Below are 14,676 nucleotides of genomic sequence, written 5' to 3' on the forward strand. Positions count from 1 at the left end.
AGTGTCTAATGATGCTTCACAATATTGTGTACTACAAAGTAATACAAAGTAATTGTACAATATTTCTTAGTGGTTGGTGATTGCATTCCGTTCCAGGCATTAAAATAAAAATAAAACTAGAATTAAGTACAAGCCCCGCTGTTATTTCCTCCCATTACCGCCTATGTAAGCAAGCGGACGCATAAAATCGAGCTGCCCTGATGTGATGTGCATTAGAGCGCACTTACACCCCGCGGCCTTCATTTTCGGTGCCTCTGGCGCGACGCTGCGATAATTCATACTTGCTGTTAGAGACACGTTGGTGCACTCGGCTCCCTCAAACAAAAATGTCTCGTTTTGACTCATCAAATTCCCAAGGAGTATCCGAAAAGCAATTACAGAGCCTCCGGGTGAAGGAGGGGGCTCGCTAAGGCCTCGTCAACACCCATCCCACAAACCCGCCCTCTCTCCATTTCTGGCCCAACGAAGGCTCACTAACACCATGAATCACATAGTTCTATTTTCCTTGAGTCTCAGCACTTTAGGTGAAACCTCAGCGATTGGTGTGCTTGGCGGTCTCTCAACAACACTTTTCAGGAATTTCTTATTCTCCTCAAGCTTCACTAGCAATTCCAGGCTGGTGAGAATTTGTAAGTGATGGGCGATTCCTTGAGATTTCATCTCCCTGAAACATTTGGTCGGAGCAGCATGGATTTTAGTAGGTGTGTCCATCATCAGATGAATGTAAAAAAACAAAAACGGTTCTGGGGCAGCAGTAGCGCAGGAGGTAGAGCGCTCGTCTTAGGATCAGGGGATCCCAGTTCATATCCCGGCTCGCCCGTGTTACATGTTGAAGTGTCCTTGGGTAAGACACTGAACCCCTAATACCCCCAATAAGCAGGTTAGCGCCTTAGATGGCTGCAAGGCCGCTATTGGGAAATGTGGAAGCCATTGTAAAGCGCTTTGGGAAGTCATTGACTTAAAAAGCGCTATATAAATGCAGATCATTTTATTTCATTTCATTCTTAGTGTTTTGTTTAGTGTCCCTTTTTTTTGACAGCTATTAATATAAAACTCTTGAATTGACCAATACTAAATATCAATACTTACTCCTTTGTAAAATGTTAATTTCCTAGTCATAAGAGTCCCCCAGAGTCCCTTTTATATTCATATTTGCAAGTGTCAGATGCATCAGATAGATAGATACTTTAGGCTGGTATTAGCACAAACACCAGGTATCGGTACTTGCCCATCCCTACGCAAAAGGCTTCGAAAGTCTTTTTTTTTTTCACTTAATGTGGCTGTTTAAGGTCATTTCTAAGGATGTTAAATACCACATTTATTAGACAAAAACAGAGTTGGAGCATTCTATCTATCTATTTACCGAAACCATATTCCAAGACCATTACATTCACTAAACATTCATTCCCCCTTCACTCTTCTCAACCTGACACCAAACATTAAGCCCTCAGCAAAATAAGGGGTGAGTTGCTTTGCCATGCAACCCTTCATTAGCACGGAGGCCCGACAGTATACACTGGTTTACACCCTCTGCATCATACGTGTCAATATCAATCATTCTTAAGTAAGCTTCGCCATTCGCATATATTCCTTGCACACACCCTTGCATCCAGGAAGTTAACCGACCTCACATCCAGAGCAAATTTTACCCAAACATTTTCGGGCCTTCCTCTCATTCTATGTTGGACCAGTTCTGCTCTACATAATATTTTAGTCAAATGGCCTTCATCCATTCTTGCCATATGTCCAAACCATCTCAGAACATTTTCATCAACCCTTCACCAAGCTTTCTAACCACACCAGTTCTTCTCCTTACTTTGTCATTCCTTAAAATATCCAGTGGTGTTCCTCCACAAATACCACTTAAACATCTCATTTCAAAGACATTTAACCTATTACACTCATTTACTCTCAAACCCCATGTCTCTGAACCATACATCACTGTTAGTAACACAACACCTTCTGAAAATCCTTGCTTTGCATTCATTTGAGGATCTTTATCATTTCCTGATTGCAAGACAGCCACACCGTGTCTTCCTATTCTCATATTTTCATGTGTCTTATTAACACAAACAGCTGGTATCGATACTCCCACAAACCTTAACAAATGCATGGGAAGTCTTCATTTTTGTTACTAAGTGGCGGTTTTAGGTCATTCCTAGGCTTATTCAATATCACATTACCACAATACTCTACCACCAGTACATTCCAAGGAAAACACAGCCTTAAAGACACACTGGCTGGTCTTTTAGGTTAGCAGCAGCACATTTAGCAACATTTACAGCATTTACAAAAATATTGACAGTTTGTTCCATGAAGTCACTTTTGCAGCAATACATACAGACACTCCCCTACTTACGACCATTCGACTTACGAAAAATGGTAAACACGAAAAATAATTTTCGGGATGTCGAAAAATATCCAGACATTGCTGTAAATTAGATCTTGTAATGTATGTACCTTTTACCGAGTGCAGGACATTAGTGTAGTGCTTTTTTTCTGCCGCTACTGGCCTTTGGCGCTGTGGGAGGTCACCCAGCATCCACTCAGCAGAAAAAAAAGCTGCTTCCTCTTCCTAGTTCGTGTGTAAAGATTCTATACTGTCTATACGATGCCTATACTATCTCCAGCACGCTAAGAACTTTGACATGTTTATCGTCTACTAGCTCGTATTTATTCTAAAACCCTTGTATAATGACCCCTACCTTCAGTATTCAAATGAATACAGTCATATTTGACTACTAGATGGCGCTGTAATGTCTAGGACAACCGAAAATGAGTGCTTCAGAGCACACAGAGAAATACAAACCACAGCAACTCCAAGTGACAAAACCAAGCCATTTTTCTTTTAATTTTTCCGTCCAGCTTTTCACATTTTTTTTTCTGGGAGTACCCTTAGCAGACGTCATGTAAGTTTGAACCATATGAGCCTCATATTATGTAAAATACAAACAAATGTTTCAACCGATTTTCCTAAAAAAAATACATGTTTACATGGTAGTTAATGTATATTTATTCTAATTCAAATCAATCTTGCTTTGTTTACCCCCAGCTGGTACTAGATCAGTGTTTTACAACATTTTGAGGCCAAGAGCTAATTAGCTCTAATGGTTACCAGTTTGATATGCATGTCTAAAACACAAGCTTCCGATGTTGTTACCATGCTACTACCAAGTTAATTGTTGAAAGTAGGGTTAAATAGACTCAGTCAACCAAAAAAAGAAAAGAAAATCATTCTACTAGAAAATCACAATGACCCGGCACTAGTGAGCTATTTTCAGAACCATTACACCAGCTATTCAGCTGTCCTTAGGGGGTCAATTAGTCCCTGTGGGCACCACGTTGATGACTCGTGCGCTAAATAATATGCAATGTCCTTTTAAAAGATGACTCAATATTATCATTTTTAAAGAAGTAGTGTAGCTTACCATATTGTAAGAGACCCTATAAGGCAAATACAAAACATTCCCTTTGTCTTAATCCTCCGTTGTTTCTTCTCTGTTAAAACCAAGTCATCTCCTGACCAATGCACCTTGCATCACCCAATATATTGAAAAAAACATCCACCCAAAAACAGTTTTTGGTTTTCCGGTGACACAACTCCTCGTCTGCACTGTCCTGCGAAGCCGTTAAAGATTCAATGAGCATGTTTGTCTGCTGAGTCGCTAGCTGGTTAGCCGCTTGGGCTAATTAACCCCTGGAGGTTTGTGAAGAAGCGGGATTGGGATGGGCCTAGCGGGTTCAATCAGGAGCGCAGAGGCAACAATGCGCATATGGCTGAAAATTGTTGGCGTAAACACATTGTCTCGTCTCTGTGCACCCACCCCCGGGAGCGCTTAATCGAACAACGAAGCGGGAGGCAAAAAGCGCAAAGCCGGCGAGGCCTTTGGTCCTGTGAGTCCGAGTCCTCTGTGACATTTGCAGGCCGGCAAAGACGTTAGGAGAAACTCATCTTTTTTCGCGCTCATCTACCTACTCGATCGTAAAAAAAAAATATTCTATGAAGACCGTTAAACTTTATGCAGCCCATAAAGGAAATCAAAAAAATTCACAAATTAAAGCTACAAAGAGTGATGAATAAGTCCCTTGCACCCTGTTTTCACGGCAAACCCGGGAAATAATCATATTTTGATGCTATGCCCAGACACATATTACATATACTAAATTGATATTCAATGATACAGTACAGTTAATGATCCTTGAGTCCAAACAACATGGGAAAATAAAATCCAGGCACAATGTTTTATTTCATATGCCTTCACGTGTAAGTAGCAATAAATAAATGGTAAACGTACATAGGTCATTGAATAAATAAGGCACCTTTTTTTTTACTTTTTCAGGACGTTTACTATGGATTGGAGCTCATTTTTTTGTTTCACATGTTCATTTTTCTTTTGCGGATTGAAAGAATAAACCTAACCAGAACCCTTAACCCTAAATTTAAAGGTTTTGATAATTACCCACCATACACTATATTAATTAATAAGAAAATGTACCACATGTTACAACGTGTACAAGTGGGCAGACTTGTTTAAAGCTGTGTTGACCACTGTAATTTTACCCTTCGGGAATATAGAAGCTTTTCCATGAGGAGGAACATTTTGTGACAGTGCTGGGAAACTAGAGAAAAAAATGGTAAGCTTTTTGGTGTTGGCCAAAATCACCCTTCTTCCGATTGCTCACAAATAAGGTGTTTATTTTGGGCTTTTTCCCTGAAATGGAGTGAATTTGTCGGGCTCGGGGCAGGGCCAGGCTTTAATACCCATGGGCCAGGTTGGGTAGGATTTTTTTAGATCTGGTCTTACCTCTACTTCCTGTCAATAGCACAGGTCTCCAACCTTATTCAAGCATCGAGCTACTTTTTGTTATTAATTAGCGCAAAGGGAACTCGATTTGATAAGCAATTCTAAAATAGCAACTTAGCAGCTAGATGGCTTGCTAAATACAGTAGCTAAAAAGGTAGATTCATAGTTAGCTAGAAAAGTAAACAGGTAAAACAAACTCAAAGGGAGATAGATAGATAGCTAAAAGAGTAAAAAGCCATCGGAAACCCGGATAGAAATCTGAAAACAAAGCTTGATAGCTAGCGAGAAAGCAGGTCAAAATATAGCCTGACAACTAGCAAAATGGTATAGATAGCGTGCAAAAAAATTAAAAGCTACTTAGATAACTTGCTAAATGGCTAAAAAGGTAAGAAGATAGCTAGCAAGAAACATAGAAAGGTAGCCATGTGGCTAGGTAAAAAAAAAATGCACATTTTTGCTCATTTGCTTTATAATACCCATACATTTGAATTTAGTTTGTTGTACTTTCTTTAAAAATAAATCAACAAAAAGATAATATATTTGTTTAATTCAAAACAGATTATAATTGTACTCTCTTGATTAATTGCCTCAAAATAATAATCAATGCTTGAATATATATTTTTTGTCCATTGATCCCATGAACTGTAATTGATTTATTGAATTATATAAAATAACAACTTATAATGCAATTACCATTTACATTGACTTTCAAATTTTTTGATGTTTTTGTTGTTTTAAATGTATTGTTCTTCCTTTTTTAATCATGTCTCGCTTCAAAAGGGGCCTCGCTTGATATTGTGATTGCCTGTCAGTGGGTGAGCAAACGTTTTCAGTGACCAAGCGGCATCCTTTTTTTGCCCGGCTGTCTTTTCCACTTTAACAAAACGTTTTAGAGAGGCAAGGCTGGCAAGCTCAAGTGAAAGAAGAACAGACAATTGGAGAAGACCTGGTCGCATCAAAGTCAGCCAAGTAAAACCAGCATCTGTCTCATCGTGGTTGTGTAAATCACCACAAGGTAGGGCAGAGATAGTCATCGATTTTAGAGAATACATGAAGTATGCTGAACTTCTGTCATTTTCATGCGTTGCTTAAAGGTGGGGTCAGTTGTTTTCAGGTGTCTCTAAAAAGTTGAAAGTAAAATATTTTGTCTAGTAAGTCAAGTCAAGTCAAGTCATTTTTATTTGTATAGCCCTTAATCACAAATAGTCTCAAAGAGCTTCACAAGTTATTACATATAAGAAGTTTAGGTTATTTATATACTAGTAAGCATGTTTTCACCATACCCAACTGAGTTTAAAGAGCCGTTATCATTGTTTCCATCCTGCCTTTCTGCTTTTAGCTTACTTTAATCAAAGTTGTTTTGGATGGAACACACTATGTGGGAGGAATGAGGGTATGGGGGTGGGTTGGAGACTTATTTCATGCTCATCCCTGCTGATCTTATGCAGGAGCAAAGCGAGGTTGGTGATAATGGCGTAATGGTGGTAGACAAAGAGCAAAAGAGGGTAGTAATTGGTGATATGGTGATACATCAGGAAGAAAGAACACAGGAGACTGGAGAAGTACCAATGGTTGAAGGGACAGCTGGAAGACATGTGGGAGGTCAAGGCCGGTGTGGTTCCCGTGGAAGTGGGGGCACTCAGGCCAGTAACCCCCAAGCTGGAAGAGTAGCTCCAACAGATCCCAAGAACAACATCTGAAACCTCAGTCCAGAGGAGGGTAATCATAGGAACAGCTAAGATACTGCGCAAAACCAACAAACTCCCAGTAAAGGACCTAGTTCTGAGGATGATACAGTCAGTAATTCACCAAGGGTGAGGAGGAAATTATTGGTCATTTGTTTTTATGTCTGTCAACCAGGAAAAGGGGGAATGGGTTTAGATATTACCACCATTTTCACAGGCAGACAGGGTGGTACCTTGGATGTGAAAAAAGGCAAAAAAGATGACTATGCACGTTTTTTGTTTTTTTTTTACTCTATTCTTTCATCAAACAAGAAATAAAGAGGATGACAGCTCCAGTGTTTTTCTGTTTTCTCCTTGGATTATTTGCATCTTGAGGTGAATCTTTTCCAAATAATGATATATATCTATATCTATCTATCTATCTATCTATCTATCTATCTATCTATCTATCTATCTATCTATCTATCTATCTATCTATCTATCTATCTATCTATCTATCTATCTATCTATCTATCTATCTATCTATCTATCTATCTATATATATATATATATATATATATATATATATATATATATATATATATATATATATATATATATATATATATATATATATATATATATATATATATATATATATATATATATATATATATATATATATATATATATATATATATATATATATAAGTGATACAAAGTGAAAATCATTAAAAAACAAGAACTTGTTTAATTGCTGTTGTGTCATAGGTTAATTGCTGTTGCAGGTGTTTTACCACCTTTGGGAAATTTAAATGATCCGAAGCTAATCCCTTTGATATTGTAAATATAGGTGACCAAAATTGTAGCCCCATTCGTTGAGCCGCACCATGTATTTCCAAATACATAAACTCACAAAATAACACGTAATATCAACATAAATCTCAAAGTCAGCCATGAATGTGAAAGAGTCCAGCAAATGTGAAGATCTACAGCAATTTATCATGTGAGACATCCCCCAAAGGTGAAATTGAATGTGACTCTATTAATTTAGTTTATTACCAGCATTGTAGTATGACGTACACGTTGATTGTTTGTTTAGCTACAGAGCTCTCCCTTCAGGCGTGGGATTTAATCTGCAGTCGTCAAAAAAGAAAAAGGGAAAAAATGGACAGTTTCTGTGACAAACAATACTTGTTGATTTTACAATAACAACGTATGAGGCAATGCCATTTGACATATTCTGTCTCAAAATGCTATATACATTGTCTGTTATTTTCTCACCAGTTGATATTTCTCTGTTTAAAGTAAGTTACTCCCCTTGCTAACGCAGTTCCATCCAATCGTTATTAAGAAATTTGATTATATTGATGGCTTAGCAATTAGCATGTCTTTCCAAATCCTTACATCACGTCCCTTGCGTCCTTCCAGAAGTATATTTTCTGTCGTTTAGGCAATATTTAGTAACTTTTGCTGTGTTGACAGTAACATTTTGATTTTGCAAATACATTTACACACAACCACTAACTCTGAATTTGCAGAAGGCGCTTTCTTGAAGATGCAATAAAGAAGTGGGAAAATGGTCCAATCCACATTCTTACCATTGGTCAAAATAATACTGAAATAAATTGTTTTTTGCCCAACCCACTACACAATTATTATGGCACAATATCTGGTACTGTGAAGACTTGAAGTACGAGTGCACGTGTTTAGCAGCACTGCAAGCCACACCACTTTCTTGAAAACAGTAGGCGGGATTGCACACGTTTTCATCTTATGTCCTGCCTAAAACATATTTTAATTTCAGTAATCATTTCAAATTACCTTCCAACATTTAGCAAATATTATAAGAACAATTTGGGAACTTTAAATTATCCGAATCTAATCCCCTTGATATTGTAAATATAGGTGCAACGTTCACAGTGACCAAAATATTAGAATCAGAAAGCCCCATCTTTTCAAATTACCTTCCAACATTTAGCAAATATTATAATAACAATCAATCTCTATGTTCCGCACAAGGAAAAAAAATGCAAAAAACAACAACAAAAAAACAAAACACAAAAGCACATACAAAAAAGCATGCAATGTTTTATACATTACAAATAATAGAGGTAACACTTCATATGCGTTAACTTATGCATTTTTAAGCACTGTATCATACTATTTTCACTTGGTAGTGAACATTTGTAGGCAATTATTAGTCATTACCTTATTTTTAATCAGTACTATTAAAGACTTGTCAATCTATTTAGAATACAACTTCCTGACCCATATCAAGTAATCATGACGGATACATGCTATTTTAAAAAAGATAAATCTGCATAAAATAAGGCATAATCATCTTGATTTATATTTTGGATTTTTGCCATTTTTAAATACCAATGCATCCCTTAAATCGCAGTCAAAGTGGTGTTTTGCTCCAATCAACAGTCGGTGAGAATAACAGTAAAATCGTGTACTCCAACCAGCGCCTTTTTCCATCTCGTGAAAACAGCTGTGTGTTTTCTCAGCCATGTTCATCATCGTGAAACAGTTATTAAGTTCATCAAGAGAAGCTCATTTGAGAAAGATAATTACAAAGTAATTAGGCATGAAGCATCTTGAAGATTTATAAGTGAAGGGAAAAAAAAAACAATATTTAGAAGCCAGAGCTTTTTCTTTGACTATTTGAAAATTCTGACTACGAGCCTGGTTTTTCAACGCACCGGGAAGTCATCGCGCAATGTGACTGGTTGCACTGTGCTTAAGGGTATGGTTATCATTTACAGAGTGTCTTATTTCCAGGTGAGATTCACGTCCACCAAAATAATTTTATTTTATAAATTTTACAGGAAAAGTCAATGCCAGTGCGCCAAAAACAATCGTATAAATGGCTATAGTATAGTGTGAAAGGGTTTAAAATTAAACAATTCTTGTACTTGAAATAACGCGGCATTAATGTTTAGTTAATTCAAAATGTTTGATTGGTATCACTTTTGATTTATTTGTCATGACAAAAACGACTGTAAAGAAAACAAGTTGATGACATACAGTAAATACAGTAACCTGCAGTAGAGTTCTTTTCTGGTGAGGCACAATCATATCCGTTACAATTAAACCTACAGTTTTCATCATGTGATTGCACAAGAGAGCACAATATAAAAAAAAAAAAATATATATATATAGTTTCTTACCTTAAATGATGAATTAAGTATGTTTTGCTCATTTTGAATAGAAGCAACATCAGATAGGTAATCCGCTTTTATGAAATACAGAGAGAAGAAAAATACTGGATGGCATTACTTGCTGTTAGCTTGATCTTAATATCACTAAGTCTATTGTTTGGCACTAAAGTGTGAACTAGATCAGAATTCATAGTATCATCTCTGCCATGAGGCGAGAAAATTGCGTATGTCACTCTGCATTTGCAGATGCTCAGCAGAGTAATACATTATATTGTAATTGCATTCAAAATATTTATAATACAATGTGTAAATTTAGGGATTTTGAAAATAAAATCCAAACATTGAGACGTTAGATGAGAATTAACTTAACACTGAATGAATATAACCCAGCCATCCATCCATCCATCCATTATCTGCACATATAGAATATAAGCATTCAATGTATTTTTAATGTTATAAATTTATGATCATGTCACTGAGTAAATTCGAAGCAATACACTAAAATGATGGAGAAATGAAAGCCAACCTTTATTATAGGCATCTCGCTATATTTATTCTCGCTCTTTCTCTCCCACCCTATTACTCACACCTACACTCACACACTACTTCAGTCATTCAATGCTATTTCATATGAATGCTTTTGTAAAAACTTAAAAAAAATATTTTAATTTATTTTTATTGTTTTATTTCAAAGTTTTTGCGTGGTTCCTCAGTAAGTATCAAGCCTCTAGGAATAGTTCAGTATGATAAATCACCATTCAACGGCAGACGTGGCTTTGACCAGATTTGTGTCCACACATTGAGGCGGGGAGGCTATTCTTCTTATATCCTGCGAATGAGTGTGTCTATAGCGAGTAGGTGGAGTGAAGCAGTGTTGTGAGAGCCATAGACAACAAATACTGGGAGTTAACTGTTCCACATAGCTTTTTATTTTTGGAAAAAGACTACAAAGTTTCATTGTCATCGTCTGGTCAGAGAGGGATGATGTTACATGAAGAAACGCAGTTGCCCGAGGGAAACGCGATCCTCATGGTTCACCGGAAACTTAGGGCGCTGAACGGTTCAAGCTTAGTTCATGCATCAGTTCAGTGTTCTTGCAGTAAACTATTATTTTACTACATAAGTGCCCTTGTGCTCTTTATGGACAACGTTGTTTAGATATTGGAGGTATTACAAATGCAAACAAAAAAGGCACTAAAGTGAGTTTTGCTTCATATGCATCCTTTCACAAAAAGCTGTTTTTCTCAGACGTTTCCTTGGAAACGGGTATATTCAAGCAACTTACCAATGTTCAACTGTTGTGTACAAAACAAAGGTAAACGCTAGAAACATACAAAAAATTAGGGTTGGTAGTGATGGTACTCTCACACATACGCACACTCACACAAAAATCATGCCCCATCACTAGCTTGAATTTCACACACAAGGAACATCCTGCATGTTTTTCTTTCCATGACGCACAATCGTACATGATGCTGCACTTTTTTGGTATGCATCTCCATTTAAAAGTGGTGCACTATATCTTCTGCGTCTTGGTCCTTATCCTCCGCCTCCTCTTGCTGCGCCACAGCAATACTGTCAGCCGCACTTGACAAATGCGCTAGAGCGCCGCTGAAACGCTTGTACTGGCACAAACATATCGCCGCTATTTATCTTCCCCGATGCGAAAGGAAAAGGCATAGGAATATAAAAGCCAATCAGGCACATCCATCCGGTTCTGGGAATCAACTCGGACAACTGCGGGTGTAAGCGGTATGGCTGACGGATGGCCAAAGAGCATGGATGGGAACAGAACATATAAATTCAAGGAAGGAATATGCCGAGTGTATGATATGTAGACCCTTGTGAGCATTTGCATTAAATGTTGGATGAAGGTCTTAAACCGATTTGTGATCATAGTCATTCACTGTAATATCAATACATATTTAGTGCACAGAAAGTGTCGACATGGTTTTAAACTGTCGGGAGGACACATTATTTCTTATAATTTTGCACAGTGCCCAGGCACAGGCAGATACTAAGTGGTGCTAGAGTAATTGTGCCTCCATCCCCTTTACCCCGATAATAATTATTAAACTTTTTACCTAAATCAATAATGACTGACAGGGTATTTTAGAACAGTTACAAGGAAACTGTCTATAATTTGACCAATAGATGTCACTGTATTGTGATGTGCAACTGAAAACTGGAAAAAAAAATACAAATACAAACTACGGCGGACCAAACCACACTTTTTTCTCATTTCTTGCCCAACATTTCAATAGGTTTTTGTATATTTCTGGTTACCTATAGCAGCCATATCGCCAACACTTATACCAGCTTCCTCTAGGTAAGATTCGTGTTGTGTAATATAAAAGCAAATATTTCGATCCATGAGTATTTTATGAAAATGCATATGACAGTTCATGCATTTTTGTTTATTATTTGAGCAAAAGTCGTTTAACCCCCTTTAACCAAAAACACATGCTAAATAATACACACCTTTCCTTTAACCAAATGTAAACATTTGTGGATTTCATTATAAAAAAAAACAGATTATACACTTATTATAATTCACAATTTTTGATTTTTATAAACTTAAAGTGTAAACTGTCAAGAAATTGTATGGGAATGTTAAAAAAAGTCCAATTGCATTCATCATGATGTGTATTAATCTGTTTTATTTATAAATGGAATGTACTTATTGATTGCATTAAGTAAATATGCACATGTGTAAAATTCAGCCAATTTGGTGGCCATCAACAAAACTAACTCGTCATTTGGGCCTTGCTATGAACTCTGTATGTTGCGGTCAACTATTTTTGTTTTTCATGCATGGACACTCATATGAAGGCAGTTTTTGGCTTTTGATGTTTTTTGTGTCTTTTTGCACCTAAGACACATTTTACCTGTATTAGAACAACAATATAACAAGTGCTATTTTTCTTAGATTCATTGACTGATCCTTTACATGATATAATGGAGTTGTGGTACCATATGTAAAAAGAGATATTCATCTAACAGTCCCCAAACATTTCAAAATAAACATTAAGGGGACAAACAACATTGATTATGTTTAATAAAAAGTGAAATTGCAGTGTTTTTCAAGTGCTCGGTCTTTTGATTAGTAGTTTGGTGTGGTCAAAAAGGGAGTAAGGTATTGCAATCGGTAATTGAAAATGGTAGAGAGAGGGAGATGTTTACACCAGGTAGTCATACAATATGCCTATTTTTTGCAAAACAACTCCAGATAAAAACTCCCTTTTTATATTCTGTCATCAAACGTGATTTGAATATTGACTAATATGCCTCTGGTACAAGCCAAACATACAGAGGAAAGTCGAACTTTTGTATTTTGTCTTTTCTGGTCTAAGACGAGGGCGCGCATGATTACTTTTCTATTTCTCACCTATTTATTTATTTTTTATCTGTGTTACTTTCTCTGCTGGCCATATGCGTGCCCGAAGAACTCATACACTCTAGACAGAATTGGGATAATTACTTTTTCTGCAATTTCTATGATATTGACAATTAAAAGGCCAATAGATCGCTGTGGATGACAATCCTGCTTATAAAGCGACAATGGCAGAAACGAGGCTGCTAGTCGGACTTGAATGCTAAGCTAAGGAAGTTACATTTTCGGGATCCTAATAGTGACTTTGAAAAAAATCAGAGGAGGTCATGATGATGATGTGACTTGTCTCGACTGATGACACTCAATATTTTAAAAGTCCAACTATTGTCAGAATTTACTTACAGTTGTTATTAAGTGCAGTCTCCAATTTGGGTTTAAATGCTACCAGACACTGCAATATGCATACTCTATACAGTATAAAACATAAAAGGAGTAACAACATTTAAACAGAGCAACAATTTAAGTTAATTCAAAAAATTCCTCCCATCATGCCCACAAGAAGATCGAGCTACTTATGTGTCCATTGTTTAGAGTTGAAGCCTTGCTGGGCGGTTTTAGAACACTAGGGAAGGGGTTCAGAGTTCAGAACGTGGTCAATAACATCAGCATTACCTCGAGGCTTTTTCATCACTCACATCAGCATGAGTGAGGCAAAGTCTCAAAAGATGCAGATCCTATATGAACATAAATAGATCATGAAACATCAATTATTTATTGTGTTTGCCGTATCAGTCGTTATTATACACAGCTTCTTCCGAAAGTGGTGAAAAAACATCGCCTCCAAAAACAAACCTTGCTTTCAATATACTGGAAGCTTTCTCCACATGAATACAAATAAGATGTATGTTTATATTTCAAACTGACTCAAACAGCATGTGCGTGAGACGCATCGGTAAACATCAACAGCCTTACAGCGATGGCCCGGAATTGCACAGGCACGAAGCAGCGTTTCCTCTAAGGGTCAAGCACGAGAGCTCTGAGGCTAATCTCAGATTGGCTATGTATTGCCGGGGGAGGCCTCCGCTCACTACAAGACAGGGAAAAAAACTAAAAACAAAAACGGCCAACAGTCGCCGCGTCCTTTACAATCAACCGCAGACGGATTCAGGTGATGTCACATAATCAGCGCCCAATGATGTATTTTCAATACAAATAGTCAAATAACTCTTCCACTGGTGCAGAAAACAGAGTAAACATGGTGCTTTAAAAACCCAAGGATTCGCTCTATATTGAATGCCTGGTGGAAAGAACAAGAAATTACCTACAAAAAATCCTGTATACTTCAGCATATCGGAGGAGAAAGGCATTATCATATTTTCCGTACCATGAGGGGGTGACTGTTTAAATTATTAGAATGCACTATGCAAACTAGTGTTGTGGCACCATAATAATAGTGTGGTATAGGGATCAAATCAAATGCCCTATTTTTTATGATTCATACGACAGGTAGTCTAGTGTTTATGTTTTGGCACGCTCAATGCCGCTCTCATTGTTGGACTTGGGTTCGATTCCCGTTGCATAAAATGTTTTGCAATTCAGGTCAGCAATTTTTATTGACTTGGTAAATCATTGCTTACTTACGGCATTACCATAAACCTTTCATGGTAACACACTTAATTACTGTATGTATTTCCAACCTTATCCAT

The 14,676-nt window shown here is 37.1% G+C and overlaps 1 protein-coding gene across 5 annotated transcripts in view; it reads right to left on the reverse strand.

Annotated features, from left to right (window-relative positions):
- LOC148359354 (leucine-rich repeat and immunoglobulin-like domain-containing nogo receptor-interacting protein 2) overlaps positions 1 to 14,676 on the reverse strand; it is a 316,496-nt gene that overhangs the window by 42,943 nt on the left and 258,877 nt on the right. The window contains exon 1 of one of the 5 annotated variants that reach the window (XM_088344582.1): positions 7,532 to 7,546. The exons of the other annotated variants lie outside the window; for them this stretch is intronic. Coding sequence (XP_088200708.1) covers positions 7,532 to 7,537 — 6 coding nt within the window. The 5' untranslated portion in view covers positions 7,538 to 7,546. Of the gene's footprint in view, positions 1 to 7,531; positions 7,547 to 14,676 lie in introns of those variants that run through there. 5 annotated transcript variants of the gene reach the window in all.

Source organism: Urocampus carinirostris, chromosome 9 (genome assembly GCF_059441175.1).
Source record: "Urocampus carinirostris isolate Australia breed hairy pipefish chromosome 9, RoL_Ucar_1.0, whole genome shotgun sequence".
Classification (NCBI taxonomy): Eukaryota; Metazoa; Chordata; class Actinopteri; order Syngnathiformes; family Syngnathidae; genus Urocampus; species Urocampus carinirostris.